Raw genomic sequence first — 15,787 nt, 5'->3', positions numbered from 1 at the left:
TGGAACTCCTCGGGGAACTCCTATTGAGTCTATCCAGGTTGGCGAGTCCCGTCTTGGATCATACTTGTGGATAGCTCCTGTGGCTCTCCTCCGTCTGGCTGTAGACACATTCGCACCTTGCTGTGGAATTGTCTCTAGCCTACTGCCCATGAGCATCAAAGGTGCAGCTAAGCGCACCAAAGCACACGTTCCCACACTCCCCAAGGGAACCTGCACCAAAAGGGTGTACTCCCCACAATAATAATATAGCCCACCTCTCGCCCAGGTGCCTATAATTGTGCTTGGGTCACTTACATCATTGGTAGTCCTACCTGTAATTGTCCTCTGGCACCAGCTTGGATTAATCCTTCCTAGCCTAAATCTCACTCTGTCTGTAGAAAACTCAAAACATGTATAATTATCTCGTTTTGGTGTGAATGAACCTGGTTGTGTGCGTTTATCAATTGGCGGATATAAACCTGACAAAGTGGTGCAGTTACCTGTGTCCACCGCCTCTCTAGTTAATCTCAACATGCAATTATATCCCCACTCATCCTCTGGATACAGAGGAGCGGGTTCAGTAAACAAATGTGGTCGAGCGGTAGCACAAGCAACACAATCAACCACTTTCTGCTCCTTAGCATTTTGAGCCACCCAATCTAACCAAAGATTCCTATCTCCAAAACCTGTGGCACGCTCTATCAACTCCTGAGGTTTTAACCTAGTATAATCAGTGGCAACAAACCATTTTTCTTCTGGATCCTTGTAAGTTACTGTCTCTACGGGATCTGTTTGCACCGTGAGATTCAGTGCTGAGTCATTTCCCAGCGGTTTAGACCTGGGATTAAATAAATTCACCCGAATTAACCCGAATGGATCTGTCCCTACTTTATCTACCCCTACTACTAAATAAAACGCACCTCCATCAAACCCAGGTTCAGGGAGTTCACTCCATGGTCCTAGGGAAAGAGTAATAGGGTTATTTGTAACCGAATAATCTCTCTGAATAGCTATTCCTTCAAGGGCCGGTGGCACCGTTGGCTGCCATCCTACTCCTGTCCACGCGACCACATCCTGCCAAGAACACCACTGATCCGTTACATAGGTGTAGATGTCACTATCCCATGATGGGCCCCACACCGACTTAGGGTAACACATCATTGGATGATAACAAACCCACACATTATATGTTCTCCAACTATTCCCGTCACCCGAGCATTTAATTACCTCACACAAATCGAATGTGAACGCTGTTGTAGATCCATTAACATACCCAAACTCGACTCCGCCACTGGCTTTGAGACACCCATCATCCCCACCTGAACCAACCGCACGCTTGACTTTTTTCGACGATTTGATCGGTTCGGGCTCAGGAGCGGATAGACCTCTGTGTCTGGGCAATTCACCTGTCTGCCAAAAAACAAAGAAACACGTTATAACACTTATTAAGCCCAACAACCCCGTTATTTTCCAATTTTCCCACAATTTCATGATGACTGTTCCCAGGCTCGTTTACTTTTACTCTATACTAAAAAGATAAGGTTACAAAAAGAGTATAAGGTTATGAGTATAAAAATATGCGAGTAACATGCAAAACTATTACGATTCCTTCAAACTATCAAATACTTTAGACTAGAGCCCTAGCCTATTTAAGAGCCTGTACTGGATTCCTCCTTGGCGCGTGACGCTCCTCTCCTTTCTCCGCCTCACTCAGGTAGACTACTGAGGAGGACCGTAGCACAGGGGGAACGAGTATTATTCTGGCTCTATGTTCCCTCCTGCGTCGATTGGGTGGAAGCTAGCTCCAACAAACTCTCGTCCGCGACTGCACACTGAGACCAATGGAACCAGGTCTCCCCTTTCCCCTTTAGACGGACAGCACTGGTGGTTCGGGCAATTACTTCGAAAGGTCCGGTCCACCTTGGGTCTCTCCACTTTCGCTTAATGACCTTCAGCCACACCGCCTTGGCATCGGGGATGGACCTGTCCTCCGCTTTCACCCCCTCTCCAACCTGTTGTGTGAAACTAGACACAAGAGCTTTTAATTCTTTCCAACATTCAATATGTTTTCTATTACTTTTTACACTTTCTGCCGCCGGAACTGTTGTCCATGGACCTGGAAACTGTCGTCCTGTCAACAGCTCATATGGTGTGAAACCTGTGGATTGATTAACACAACATCTTATTATCATCAATGCAACTGGCAGGGCTGCTACCCAATTTAGCCCCGTGTGAGCTGAAATCTTAGCAATTTTATTCTTCAGATTTAGATTCATTCTTTCTACCTTTCCCTGCGACTGGGGGTGATATACTGTGCCAAATCTATGTTGTAACCCCAGCTTCTGTTCTACCTCTGCCAAATCTTTGTTTTTGAAATGAGTCCCATTGTCGGACCTAATCCGCTTAGGGAAACCATGCCGGGGGATGTAATGATTGATTAAACACTTAATCACACTTTTTGCATCCTCCCTCTTGGTAGGCCATGCCTCAGGCCAACCCGTCAAAGCATCTACACTTACCAGTAGATATCGAACTCCTCCTGGACCTGGATCAATCATGTCAGTGAAATCAATGACAATCTCTTCACCTGGTCTTTCTGGAATGGGGAACTTACCTGCCTCTGGTTTAATCACTGGCTTCGGATTGTGCTTCCCACAGATCAGACAGGTCCTAGCCTTTTCCTTGATCATATCCTTCAAAAAGGGATGCCACCAATGGCACAGATGTCTCCCCATCTGGGCGACACCTACATGTCCAAGGCCGTGCGCTTCGGCAATCTTCTGTTTTGCCAAGTTGGCTGTCAACACTGGTCGACCGTCAGGTCCTCGCCAGAGACCTCCTTCTTCCCAGGCTCCTCGACTCTTCCAGATCCCTTTCTCTTCTGGGGCAGCCTCCCCTTGGGCCTTCCTGGCCTCCTCTAGCATGTTAACTCCTGATTCTTCTTCCACCGTTATTTGTACCATCTGTCGTGATGCTTTATAACCCGCTGCCTCTTTTGCAGCTCGATCGGCTTCCTGATTTCCTCTGGCCATCAGGCCGGTCCCTGAGGAGTGGCCTTTGCATTTTATGATGCTCACCTCCTCTGGATCTCCCAAGGCCTGCTCAAGTTCCTCCATTTCCTTTTTGTGGCAGATTGGTGCGTTATCTGCTGTCCTGAATCCTGCTCTTCTCCATTGGGCGAGCTCCACATGAGCTGCTCCAAAAGCATAAGCTGAGTCCGTGTAAATGTTGACTCTTTTTCCTTTTGCAAGTCTCAAAGCTCGACTTAGAGCAATTACTTCTGCTCTTTGGGCTGACTGCTGCCCTTCAAGTCTTCCAGCCTCCTTCACTTCAAATGCAGCCCCTTTTCTGCAAACTACCGCGTAGCCTGCTTTTAATCCTTCATCATCCCTGTAGCAGCATCCATCAGTGAACCAATCTTCAGCTCCTATCAGAGGTTCTGCTTTCAAGTCTTCTCTTATCTTCTCGTCCACTTCAGCTCTCTTTGCGCAGTCATGAGGTTCTCCTCCTGACTCCATTAAATCTGCCATGTTAATTCCTTCATGTGTGAAAGTCAAGTTAGGAGCGTCTAAAACTCTACACACTCTCTGTTGTGTAAGAGGTGTCATGGTGAAGGCTTGTGAGTTAACATATGCCACCACACTGTGGGTGGTCAGCACCTTCAACGGATGGTCCCTCACTATATGTGCTGTCTTTTGTATAATTTTTGACACCCCAATGGCATGCTGAGTGCATCTCGGGTGCCTTGTCTCTAATGAATTCAGCCTGATGCTGACGTACATAAGTACATCTCTTCCTCCCCCTTTTTTCTGAAACAACACCCCATTAGCTATCCCGTGTGTTTCAGAAACATCAAGATAGAAGGGTTGTTCATAATTAGGAATAGCAAGATCAGCCGATCTAGATAAGTCCTGTTTTAATGCAATAAATGCCGACTCAGTGGCCGATGTCCATGGCAGTTCAGCCTTAAGATTTCTGACACCTGCCGTTTTTACCAAATCCCTCAACAGGGCTGTTTTGCCTGCATAATTTGGAATGAAGTGCCGGCTGTATCCTGTTAACCCCAAGAATGAGAGCAACTCCTTAACCGTACGCGGTCTTGGATGTGTCAAAATCTGATCACGATGAGTGTTTAGCAGACCCACTGATTTGTGAGCAATGACACGGCCCAGAAATGTTACTTCTGGTCGGACCAACTGCAACTTTCCTTTACTGACCTTGAAACCGCACTCAGCGAGTCTCTTCAGTATGGTAAGTGAAGCTGCCGTGCATGCCGAAGCAGACGGAGCTGCAATGAGCAAATCATCAACATATTGCACTAGTGAACACCCCTCTGGGAGATGGCATGGCGATAAAGCTTCTTTCAATACTTGGTTGAAAATGCCAGGGGAAAGTGCAAACCCTTGTGGCAACCTTGTGTATCTGTACTGTTGTCCCCCATATGTGAATGAAAAAATGTCCCTCAGAGACTCATGCAATGGGAGACAGAAAAATGCATTCGCTAAATCAATACATGTAAACCACTTCTGATCTGGTGTTAATGCCGTCAAGGCTGTGTATGGGTTTGGGACTGGCACCGTGTCAGTACGTAAAATGGCATTGATGGCTCTTAAGTCATGTGCCATTCTGTACTTTCCTGTCCCATGCTTCTCTACTGGCAAAATAGGAGTATTCCAGTAGGATTGAGAGGGCTCAAGCACCCCTACTTTCAATAGCCCCTCAATGGTTTCTGCAATTCCCTCCTCAGCTTCTCTCTTTTGCCTATACTGTGGTTTCCAAATTGGCGTTTCAGACTTCAGCTGGAACAAAACGGGCGAACACGTGGCCTGGCCCACATCCGTAGGCCCTGCTGACCACAAAGTGTCAGGAAGAGTCGCAAGTGCGGCAACTGCATCCGCATGGTCTGTTCTTTCTCTCCCATGAATTCTTGAGATTTGTTGATGCTCCAACATCACTATGTCCTCTGATTGACAAGTGATACGATAAATTTTGCATTTTGGCGAGTACCAAACGTCTGGAATCTGAGTAGCTTGCCAGCCAGGTTCCTCGAGGGCTCTTTTGACCATCGTCCCCAGCTCCTTCGCCTGATGACTCTCATGGACCGCCAATGTTATATGGGGCACTGAATCAGGTCCCATTTTGAACCAAGGCCGTTGTTCGTCGGTTAATTTTACTGCTGCCGCGACGCCCTCCGGACCGACATAGATGTTTTGAGAACACACATTCCAAGTCTGGCCTTCAAGGTCAGACTGGAACAGGTCCCTGTAAATTTCATCATCATTTCTATCATAATAGAGGGTGACATGGAACGGATCCCTGGGGGGAGAGAAGACGGCCAAGGCCATAATCCAAGGTTTCCACAACTGATATTGTCTTAGTATGCCTTCTTCCACCACACGACCCCAATAGATGTCAGCGGTCGTTTGTTCACAGTCTTTCAGCAAGTACTGGTTCTTTGAAAATGTCCCCAGGCACGGAAACTCTTTTCCTCCTGGAAGTGTCACTGTTAGTCCATCAGCTGAACACATGATGGTGGCCCCCAATTTAATGAGCAGATCCCTGCCCATCAAGTTCACAGGCACATGGGGAGACACCACATAGCTGTGCTTCAATGTCTGTTTTCCCAGCACCGTCAGGGCTGGATTGGTTGTTGGCAGCGTCATCGGTACCCCAGAAAACCCAATAACACTGACCACATGGTTGGAAAGTGTGGCACTGTTTGGTTTTTGTTTCAGTGTTGAATAGGTAGCCCCAGTGTCCACAAGGAAGGTCATTTCATCTCCTTCCACACTCATCGACAACATAGGATCTGCCACTCCCATGTTGTCTGGCCTCTGTGGGTCCCGTCAGTACAGCTCCTCCTCTCCGCCCCAGTATCCCAGGGGATACTGAGCCGCTGGCGCCATGCCTGGGTTTGGAGCTTGATGTCCCCTTGTCTGGCCCACTCTGCCTCGAAAAGTTCCCTGTGCCTGGGGTGATGATGAATAAGCTGTTTCTGGTAGCCATGGCGTAGGACAATTACGAGCCCAATGTCCTCGTCCTCCACACCTTCGGCATACATTCGGGTCCAGCATAGGTCCCCCCAGACCACGGCCCCTTGGTCCACCTCCCCTTTGGGATCCACCACGTCCCCTCAGCGACCTAGTAGCCCCCCAATTCCCCGCGGGTCTTCCTTGCCTTGGGAATTCATTGGCGGGCCATCGGTCATCAGGGTACAGAACCGGATTCAAATCTGGCCAATCAGGCCCCGGATCGCCCCGTGGCTGCGCCACCAGCATCTTCTTAGGTCCATCTTTGTTTTCCTTTTTCTTTTCGTTTAGTTTTTCTCTCGCCTCTGCCAATTTCAATTTTACTAACTGCCCTTGCGCCTCCTCCAGCTCCTGTTTTTTCTTGTTCACCTCGTCTTTCTCCAGCCCAAGTCGATGTATAATGTGCCTCTCCCATTTGGCTGAATCCGCCACCGCAAAATCAGGATTCTTTTGTAAATCTGTTCTTACTCGTTCTGGGAGACCTGCTAATACTGCAGATCGGAACCACGCCCTTGGTTCACCATTCTGCCCAGGATGTTCACCAGTTTGAAGAATCCACTGTTCTTTTGCATGCTCCATATACTCTCTAGGGGAATGTTCTGGGGTCCAAACAATCCTAGGTGTAGTGCCCATGTTATGAGTCGGATACTTCTCACGCACTGCGTCAGAGAGAGCATTTCGCACCCTTGCATAGGGGACGTCGTTTGGTTGGCATACAGTTCTTGCTATCTCTTCTACATCTGCGAGGCCTCCTCCTCTGAAGGTCCTCCCACCGATAGCTCGGAAATCTCCCAGAGCCAATTCCTCTCCTTCTGTAAGACTTCCTAGTCTCCTCAACCAAGCGGCTCCTCCCTCCGTGATTGGGGGCAGCTGCTTCACCAGAGCCTCAAGATCTCTGATATTGTAGGGGTGGTAGACTGGTTCACCCCTTCCTCCCTTCAATAAAGGCATTGTGAGGGATAATTCCTCCTCTGTGTCACCCTGCCCTTCTTCAGTTGGCAATGCAACAGTCTTCCTCTGGTTCTTCTCAAAGATGGACGGTCTTTTATCTCTTGGTTCCTCCAGAACCCTCCCAGAGCGAAGGGTCGTTCCTCCTGTGGGAGTCTGAAACTTTGGGGCAAATCCTCCCCTTTGCAGGTTTGACACTTCTCTGGATTTTCGTGTGTTGCTCTCTACTGAGCCCGCCAAGTCCTTTTCCAAGGCATAAAGTGTTTGTGCTACGCTACGTGGTGTTGCTACGCCTTCCTCCTCCAATTTTCTCAGGAGGCGTTCCAGTTGTATCACAGCCTCCCGATTGTCAGATTCTTTTCCAAAAACGTGGCCTTGCCACTGTTCTTTCTCAGAATCATCAACCGTTGACCTCTGATTAGTTTTTCGGGTCGCCTTTGATGGCGCCTTCTGATACTGCATTGAAGGTGAGTCTTCCTCTGAAGTCCAGACCTCCTGGGATGGATTTTCCTGGCTGGGCTGTTGCAATGTCACCTGTCCGGTACTTGTAGACGCCACAGGTTGAGCTTCTTCTGTAGCTCTATCTGAGCTAAAAAGAGCGGGAGGAATCAAGATCAACCCCCGTGTAGTAATTCCTTGTGATGTCCCAGCAACTGGGTGCGGCTGACTTACCTCTGATGCAGCTGCCGCTGCTTGAGACTGCATCGCTTTCTGTGCAGGTGCCCCTGATTGTGGCTGCACTACTCCTGTGTCTGCCTCCACTGTGGCTGGAGCAGATGTCGATGATGGAGGATTCTCCTGTAAATTGACAATTCCACCTGTCACTTTTCCTGTTTTTCCTTCGGGCCCCCACATAGTACCACCCTCCAGGGCCACCACTGGACAAATATAAGGTGGGGGTGGGCCACTCAGGAAGTCCTTCAGGCTGGGATATAGCTTTCCTTCAGCCTCAGCTTCCTTTTTTAAGGCTGGCTGGATGTCGTTCACTTCCTCTTGCATCCAGTGGGAAACACCTTGGGAGATAATCATAAGCTTACAATACTTACTTTGTTTTTCCATCATAAGTTTCTTTTCAGCCTTTATTTTTTCTCCCCTGGAAACGTCCTAAAGATTCCTCTTCAAGCTCCTTGATTCTCTCTTCACATTTCTCCCCTTGTCGTTGAAAGAGGGAGTGGAGAGGGATTCTGTCCTCCAATGTCTTCTGTTGATTTTCACATAATTCCTTCACTTCTTTTTCTAAATCCTGACACTGACGAGCAATCTCTTTTGAAGACGTCCCTTCAGTCATTTTAATGGCTTTCTTCAATTCCTGTATTTGCTCCTTCAGTGGCTTGTATCTCTTTCCCCCTCCAGGGGTCGCCTTTTCCTCTTCAGCCATTTTGCTTTTTGACCTCACTTACCTTACCAAAATGGCCGGTCTTAGGCTCCTCCCCTAGGGGTTGCCTCCTTGTATTTTCCTTTCGGCAGTCAGAATCTCACAAGCTGGTCAAGCCGAACTTCCGCTAGGCTCCAGCCTGAGAGAGAGAGACCGCCCACAGACGCACACACACACACCCTCTAATCCTCCTTTCAAGCTCAAAGCTTGACAAACGTCTAATCTAACAGTTTTAAGCACGCAAAGCCAGCGAAAATTCACTCTCACATTCACTTCCCTAACAACTACAAAGTTTTCACATACAAGAATAATCCAAACAATCTACCATGCACCGTTTTCCCTCCTTATACGAGAGACTCAACCAACTTTTAAAAGCTTTATTTACACAACATCAAATAGAGCACAGATCTCTGCCTTTTCCAGGTAGAGAAAGAAATACGACCCAACTAAAAATCTCCCAACAATCACACACAGTTCTCAAATTTTGTCAAGATATTTATCCCCGCATCCTACCTTACTGGAGTTTTACACAAGGGATCATTACTCATGGAATTCTATTAAACCATAATCACATTAGGAAATCACCAACACAAAACTACAAGGTTTAGTTTATTTAATATACTGAAATATTTTAACCATACTTCTGAGACCCCCTTTCACCTAACGAAAAGAAGCTCAGAAGGACAAAAAAGGGAGAAATAGGGCCGCAGCTGTACACACACACTCCGCTCGTACTCGCGCGCGTGTGCCCGCTACTGCGCGGCACCACACACCCCTCCCCTTTCCTTCAGGAGAGATACACACACACTCTCTGTTCCCTGAGAGCGAGAGAAGAGAAAGGCGTTTTCGTTTTTTCACACACTCTGAATCCACACAGAAAAAGTTCAACAACACAAGACAGTTTATACAATTTACACTTTTAAATGCACAGACACACGAATAATTTATATACAGTATACACGGGCCCCATAGACGTCATATACCAGAAGAGGTTACTCCTATCTTTTTGACTAATTTAAAAGCACCTATAGCCCAGGCCTAGCCTTGCTGGTCAATACACACCTCGGGAACGCCCTCCCGATAGCGCTCAAATTCCTAAGAAAACACCATATGCCAGAACAACTTTATCTCACTTCTCTATTTCTCTGCTGGTGTTGCTAAATTTTTGACTAATTTAAAAGCATCTTTCAGCCCAGAGCCTCGCTCTTGCTGATCAATTACCCGTCTCAAGTACGCCGCCTTGAAAACGGTCAAATTACTAAGTTTTAGTACTTTAAAACTGCTTCCCCGCCCGGACACCCGGATCTCCACCAGCAGCGTGAAATATCCCAGATCACGCTTTTGGCTTTACTTAAAGTTCACAAGCTCCTGACGTTTAAATAGGAGGCAGCCGGTCCGCGACTCTATCTGTCAATCTGGCGCAGTAAAAGAAACGGTCTCCCTTCGACCGTTTCGGTTTATTCGGGGCGCCCGAATCCCCCTGGCAACCAACCAAGCAAATAGTCTAACGGTGCGTCCACTGTCAGGTGTCGCCGCCACAGCGCTGAGCTGAACTACGCCCTTAGGGGCCACGCCCCAGTCCTAAATTAAATTTACTTATTTTAAAAGCCTCACTGTGGGTACCCTGCCCTCCAGTTTAATTACCTGAGACCCAAAACCGCGTTTTTGCTACTCAATCAAAACCAAATTATCCCTACACTACCGATTGACTGGCTGGCATCCCAGTCAACCCACAGATAAACCTCTTAAACCGTATTTATTTGTTTCCACACACCTTAAACCGTATTAACTTAAACACATAACTTCTTAACTCAAAATTCACCCCCAAAATGAACAACAATGAATTTAGTCAGACTACTATGCCCTATTTTAAAACTAATTAGTCAAGATCACTATGGACCAACGCCAGAAGCCCAGACTGAGTGAATATTATTTAATTAAATTTAGTTTTAACTTCCAATATAGCGCCTTTGAATAAAAATCAACAGGTGGCACTCACCTTTTCTTATGTCGCCTGGCGTCACTCAGATAGGCTGCTGGCCCTTGCCCCCTTTGTCACCTTCCCCGACGAGCTGCAGGTTGCAACTCCTCCCCACCCGGAGTTTCTTGGGTGATCACACTAGTTTTGGTACCCTTTTGAGTTCAGTATTAAAGCTGTTTTGAGTTCACTTTCCGCCTCCGAGTGTCTGCACACTGGGTCCTCCTACTACCACTCCTGCCTGCACACAGCTGTTTCATAACAAATTCCTATGTACGTAGTTAGAGTGTACTTCTCGAATTCTGTAAAACATTCTTTTCAAAAGGAATACAAGACGGCCTGTTTTAGGATGTAAAAAAAGCCTCATAGCAGTGAAAGTAACCATATGGTTCCCTCACCACTGCTTATAAAGACAAATAATTGCTTAACTGCACATTAATCTTTATTTAATATCTTTATTGACTTGAGACAACTTTTAAATTATGTATAGTCCAGAATTTACTTGACATGTCACACAACTACATTAGGAAAATAACACATATAACAAGACGTTATGATTTTTCTGGTTTGCATTAATCTATCGTCATTGTATAATCTAACAGTATGAAAACATCTCATCACTATTTCTCACCTTTTCAATGTACTGACTATATTAATTGATATCTTGGTAACATACATCATGAATGAAGGTACAATTATTCTAACTCAAAAACTTTTAACTGGTAGTGTAAAGTGTTTGTCAGGTTCCCATTGTTCTTGGAATTTCTAATTTTGGACTCACTCATATACCTGAGTAACGGTTCATTTTTGTTTAACCCTGTCTGTGGAGTCTGCTTTGGATTATTTCTCCTGTTTACTTTGACACACATGTATCTAAGTGTCATACGATGGAAAGGTAAGTACAGATATATCAAATTTTTACTTAAGTACAGTACTTAATTCATTTTGGAACAGAGAAAGTTCCTTTTCTGCTGGCAGTTTCTTATGCCGTAGGGTGAACGACCATTCTTCTCGAGGACGCCACAGAGGCCCTCGGTTGGGCATTTTGGGATATCCTCATATTGCATTTCTTCTCCACCCACCCACAGCCACTCACCAGCCAGGTTACACAGGCCTGTCCACACCTGCCAACAGTAAACAAAGAGAAACAAACAAAGTTACAGTAAGTATAGTTATGAGTCTCTCACCAACACAAACGCATGCAGAAAACTGCCCAACCTCATCAGTGGTAGCCTCTTTTGCGGTCTCTCGTGCAGTGGTGTAGTCATCTGGAGTGATCAGGGAGGCCAGGTCATAGCCGTGGTTCCTGTATGAAGAGGCTGGATCTTCTGTGACCACTCCATCCAGAGACCTGCAGTGTTCTAATGCCTCCTCCCATGTTTTATTCTCCTTCACCAGAATCAGCTTTTCCTCATAACATAGGAAATCACGTTTTTCATCACACTTCTTGCGTTCCCATTCTCCGTCGCTTTTTCTGTTCACACAGTTTTCATCCTTTTTTGGTTCTGCAAGAAGTCGAAGTACAATAGACAAAAAAGACGGCTGGATTTCAGAGATGTTTTAAAGGTCTATTTTTATCTAGATTCAGTATCAAATCATTTTACCAGTACAGTGTTTATGTGTCTAACAAACCCTCCTTGCTGAAGTTCCAGCTGAAACAGTTGGTTTGGGACTTCGTGAAACTCACTACAGTCAACACTGTGATAGACAACACTGCTCCACACTGTAAATCTGATCCTTTCTCACCACTTAAATTGTTGAATGCTCAAAATATCTCAAATCGATTTCAGGTCACAATGCAAATAAGTTTGGAATAATTACCAGTAAGTTTGGTCTTGTAAGCCAGGTAACATCTAAGGAGTAAAAAACATAGTATGAGAATTTACCGTCATCGAATGGTTTGAAGATGGCTATTTCGTCTCCTCTGGACCATTTCCATGGACTTGTTGCATCCTTCCGGGACAAACCGATCCATCCAGAGTACTGTAGAGCTTCATCCTCTTCTGCAGTTCTCACTCGGACCAAGTCAGTGTGGTGCTTCCTGCAGTATGCCAGTGCCTCTTCCCAGGTATACTTGTAAGGGTCATTATAATACTTGATGTCCAGCAGATGTCCACACACGGGGAAAAGAATGAGCAAGAAGCCAACGTGCTTCGTCATTGTGTTTTTCACAGGAGAAAAGTGGACAAAAAGCCTGCACAGACAGGACACAGAACAGAAATTTTATAGTGAGGAAGAGCAGCGTCTGCTGTGTCCACATAACGCTCTACTGATAAATGCTGGGAACAATAAACTCTTCATTAAACACAACTAGAGTAAATTGCACAGATATAGGTGCTTGTGTGTTTAAAGAAATCAATAAAACATTTCAAATTTCAAGTGAAATGTCCTATTATTTAAAAAGAAAAGAACACAAAACAATAGAAATACTAATTTAAATAAATTGTTGTAATGACATTTACAAAATAAGAGTGCGAGTGAGATCAAACTGAATAGTGAGATAGCTTTTGTTTTTTGTTCTTCTTTGGCGGATCATGCACTGTGTTCAGTGTCTGATCCCTTTGTCACGATCCTGGGTCATCTGACCCAGCATATTGAGTTTTAGTTTATTTTGATGTTTAAAGAGCACTAACAGTGTAGACCAGTCTAAATGGATCTTTGATGACATAAATAGCATTTTGGTTATTTCAGGTTAATTCCTCTATAAACGGCTGTTTCAAAAATGTAGATGTAATAACTCTTTAGCAATTAAGTGTCATGATCTGTCTTGGTTCCCCGTCTCGTTAGTTAGACTATGTTCAGCTGTGTTCCCACCTGTGGTCTATTCCTTCGTTTGCCTTGTGCTTTTAATGTCTGCCTCTTCCTCAGCTGGTTGTCGTGATCTGTCATGGTCCGCGGCCTGGCGTCTGAGGTGCTGTTGGGATGCCCACTCCCGTGGGCGTGGCCGCTGACTCCACACCTGCATCCCATCCCAGGCGATCGCCAGGTGGACCATTTAATCCTGCCCAGCCTGCTGCTCCACGCCAGTCCGTAATCGTCCTTCAGCGATCACTGCTCGGCGTGTTTTGAGTCACCAGCCTGTCCACCTGCCTGTCCAGAATTTGGATCACGATCAACCCCAGCCGCCTCGCCCTTTCTGGAGCTTCTCCCCACGGACCCTCACCCCTCCCTCCGGTTCCCTTGGCCCCGCTATCATCCCTCCCACGGTCCCGCTCTCGGCGTTTCCTGCGCGATTCTTCTCCCGGTCCCTCGGTTTCTCTGGTTCCGTGCGTTTTCTCCCTTCTACTCTCCCGGGACACTCTCAGTTATAATAAAGTTTATTTTTTCTCTCGTACCGCTGTGTGTGTGTTCTGCTCCTGGGTCCAGCTTGTGTGTTGAACTTCGGTTCTTGACAGTGATCACCCTGAATGCTGGGTTTTCTGCTAGTCTGTCTGTTTAGTTTAAAGTGTTTTCCCAGTTTTAGTTTATAATGAATAATTCCAGCAATAAAGCTGTGTTTTGAGTTTAGTTTGGATTTTGGGTCCATTCCTGGCTGCCTAACACAGCTGTTATGACACCAAGTACTTTCAGACACTACTGTGACTGTGGTCCAGTTTATACAGGAATACTTCTTTAATGAGCTGCCTTTTTTAATTATTATTATTTTTTATCTATACTTGTTCCTATATCTATGTGACAGTTTAATTAATCATGGTTTTCAATCACTGACATGAAAACAGGAGTTAAACCAATTCAGTTCTCTTTCAGTTGAGCTGTGTTTATTGTCACTTTGCTCACTACATATTTTGTCAGCTATAAATTTTACTACTATTTGCTGTCAGTTAGTGTAAAACATTACAACAAAATCAAAATCAGACAAAGACCTAATGGGTTAACCTAAGTCTCAGATGGTTGTTTTAGTGAAATTGCTCTAAAATGACTAAAGAAAAATTAGAGAATGAGTTGTACATGCATACATGCTAGTCTCAGGAAGTTAAACTGCTTTTAATATACAGTTTCAGCAGATTAAAACTGAAATCAGCCCAACTGATAAAGTCCACAACTTACGTGGCTATCACACTGTTTTCTCTTCATCTCTTTATAAATATAAGTCTCTGTCATTCATTCATCGGACCTGTTTGTACAGCAGCACTTACCTTGGTAGATGTTAGCAGGGAATCTTTGAAATTCACTCTGGTTATGATCCCTCTATAAGACACCAGTGGTGATTCAGAGGTCTGTTCAAAACCTGCCATCCAGGTCCCAACTAATTTGATGGATAGCTCTGGCCTGGCATCCCCCAAGTCATTTAAATCAGAAGCAAAGCAGCAGCAGCATTTAAATACACTCTATTCTGGATATTTACTTAGTCCCTTCCTAGAACCTTCAGGGATCATGTAATGTAAACCACCACACCCTACTGACAGAAAGCTGTCTAAAGGTGGGGATTTTTGTGTTTGAGTGATGTGCCTTAAAACGTTTTTTTAACTGTAGTGTAAGAACATTGTTTTAATATTTTTGTTTCTGCAATATATGCACACCATATATATATATGAGAGTGAATACAGCAGCTTCAGAGAATGAAAAAGTTGGTAAACCACAATTAGCAGGACATCCCGCACTTTCTCCATTACAGGTTTACAACCTTTAACTGCCTCATTAACCTCCTAGGACCTGGCGTCCACATATGTGGACATCACATTTTGGACGCAATCGGTCTCTATACCGTCCGTTTTCTTTTCAGCTGCTTTTAAGCATGTTTCTTGTCGTCGTTGTTCCAACACAGTGCGTTTGTTTTGATTTGTGGACCCGGAAATGGTGCCGCGCTCCCACAATACATTGCGGCGTGACGTCAACTCCAAAGCCCTGTTAAGAAACGGGGGGAAGCTTTAGGATTGACGCCGGTGTTTTGAGATGTGAGAGATTTGGGACGTTTAGCGCAAATCTTGTGTAGTTAGTGTGTAGTGTATTCAGTAGTTTTGTTGTGTGTGTCAGAACAATGAAGCGACTGCTGTGGCGACTGAGTGATACATCTCCTGTTGTCAGGCCTGCAGGCAGTAGCGGTTTTTGATACGGGCGACGTGGGCGGTTGCAGGAGAGAGACGGAACTGGGAGCACTGCAAAGAACTGTACTATAAGAAGCACCAGTCACAGAAACAGTGTGAACAAAATAAAAAGGCTGAAAGTAAGATTCCTGAATTGTATCGGATTCTTTGGGATTACAATGAGATTAAGTTCAAGAAAAAACTGAAGTTAAATCACAGACAGAGGATGAAGCACAAACCTGAATCATGCACAAGCCCCTCTGTGACTGTGAGACGTTAGCAGTCCTAAACCAATACAAAGAGGATGCTCGAATTTGTGGCGTGTGAGCCATTTGAAGCATTTAAAGATGACAAGTATCATTTTTAGTGCTTGTAATATTTACCACGTGTACATTTTCCAACACAGAAAACTAGCAAAAAATATTTTTTTGATTAAATGTATTATAAACACAGA

The 15,787-nt window shown here is 45.3% G+C and overlaps 1 protein-coding gene across 1 annotated transcript; it reads right to left on the bottom strand.

Moving 5' to 3' along the window:
• Positions 1-10,805: 10,805 nt before the first annotated feature.
• LOC146546990 (macrophage mannose receptor 1-like) lies at positions 10,806-14,563 on the bottom strand. Its single transcript, XM_085265602.1, has 4 exons — positions 14,446-14,563; positions 12,196-12,503; positions 11,528-11,814; positions 10,806-11,433 (listed from the first exon to the last, which is right to left on the bottom strand). Exons 2-4 carry the CDS (start codon positions 12,467-12,469, stop codon positions 11,245-11,247), a joined length of 750 nt encoding a protein of 249 aa, XP_085121728.1. The 5' UTR covers positions 12,470-12,503; positions 14,446-14,563; the 3' UTR covers positions 10,806-11,244.
• Between the last annotated feature and the right edge of the window lie 1,224 nt (positions 14,564-15,787).

This window comes from Mchenga conophoros, linkage group LG23 (assembly GCF_057382185.1).
Source record: "Mchenga conophoros isolate Kocher_MC1m ecotype Shallow Benthic linkage group LG23, M_conophoros_male_GT1.1, whole genome shotgun sequence".
In the NCBI taxonomy this organism is placed as follows: Eukaryota; Metazoa; Chordata; class Actinopteri; order Cichliformes; family Cichlidae; genus Mchenga; species Mchenga conophoros.
This window is presented reverse-complemented; position numbering and strand designations above follow the sequence as displayed.

Excerpts from the sequence above, each read along its gene's own strand:
- LOC146546990 (XM_085265602.1), bottom strand. The coding sequence starts at position 12,469 with ATGACGAAGCACGTTGGCTTCTTGCTCATTCTTTTCCCCGTGTGTGGA. Across the intron at positions 11,815-12,195 it reads CTTCAAACCATTCGATGACG|AACCAAAAAAGGATGAAAAC; the intron begins GTAAATTCTCAT and ends GACTTCTTGCAG. Across the intron at positions 11,434-11,527 it reads AAGAGGCTACCACTGATGAG|GTGTGGACAGGCCTGTGTAA; the intron begins GTTGGGCAGTTT and ends TACTGTTGGCAG.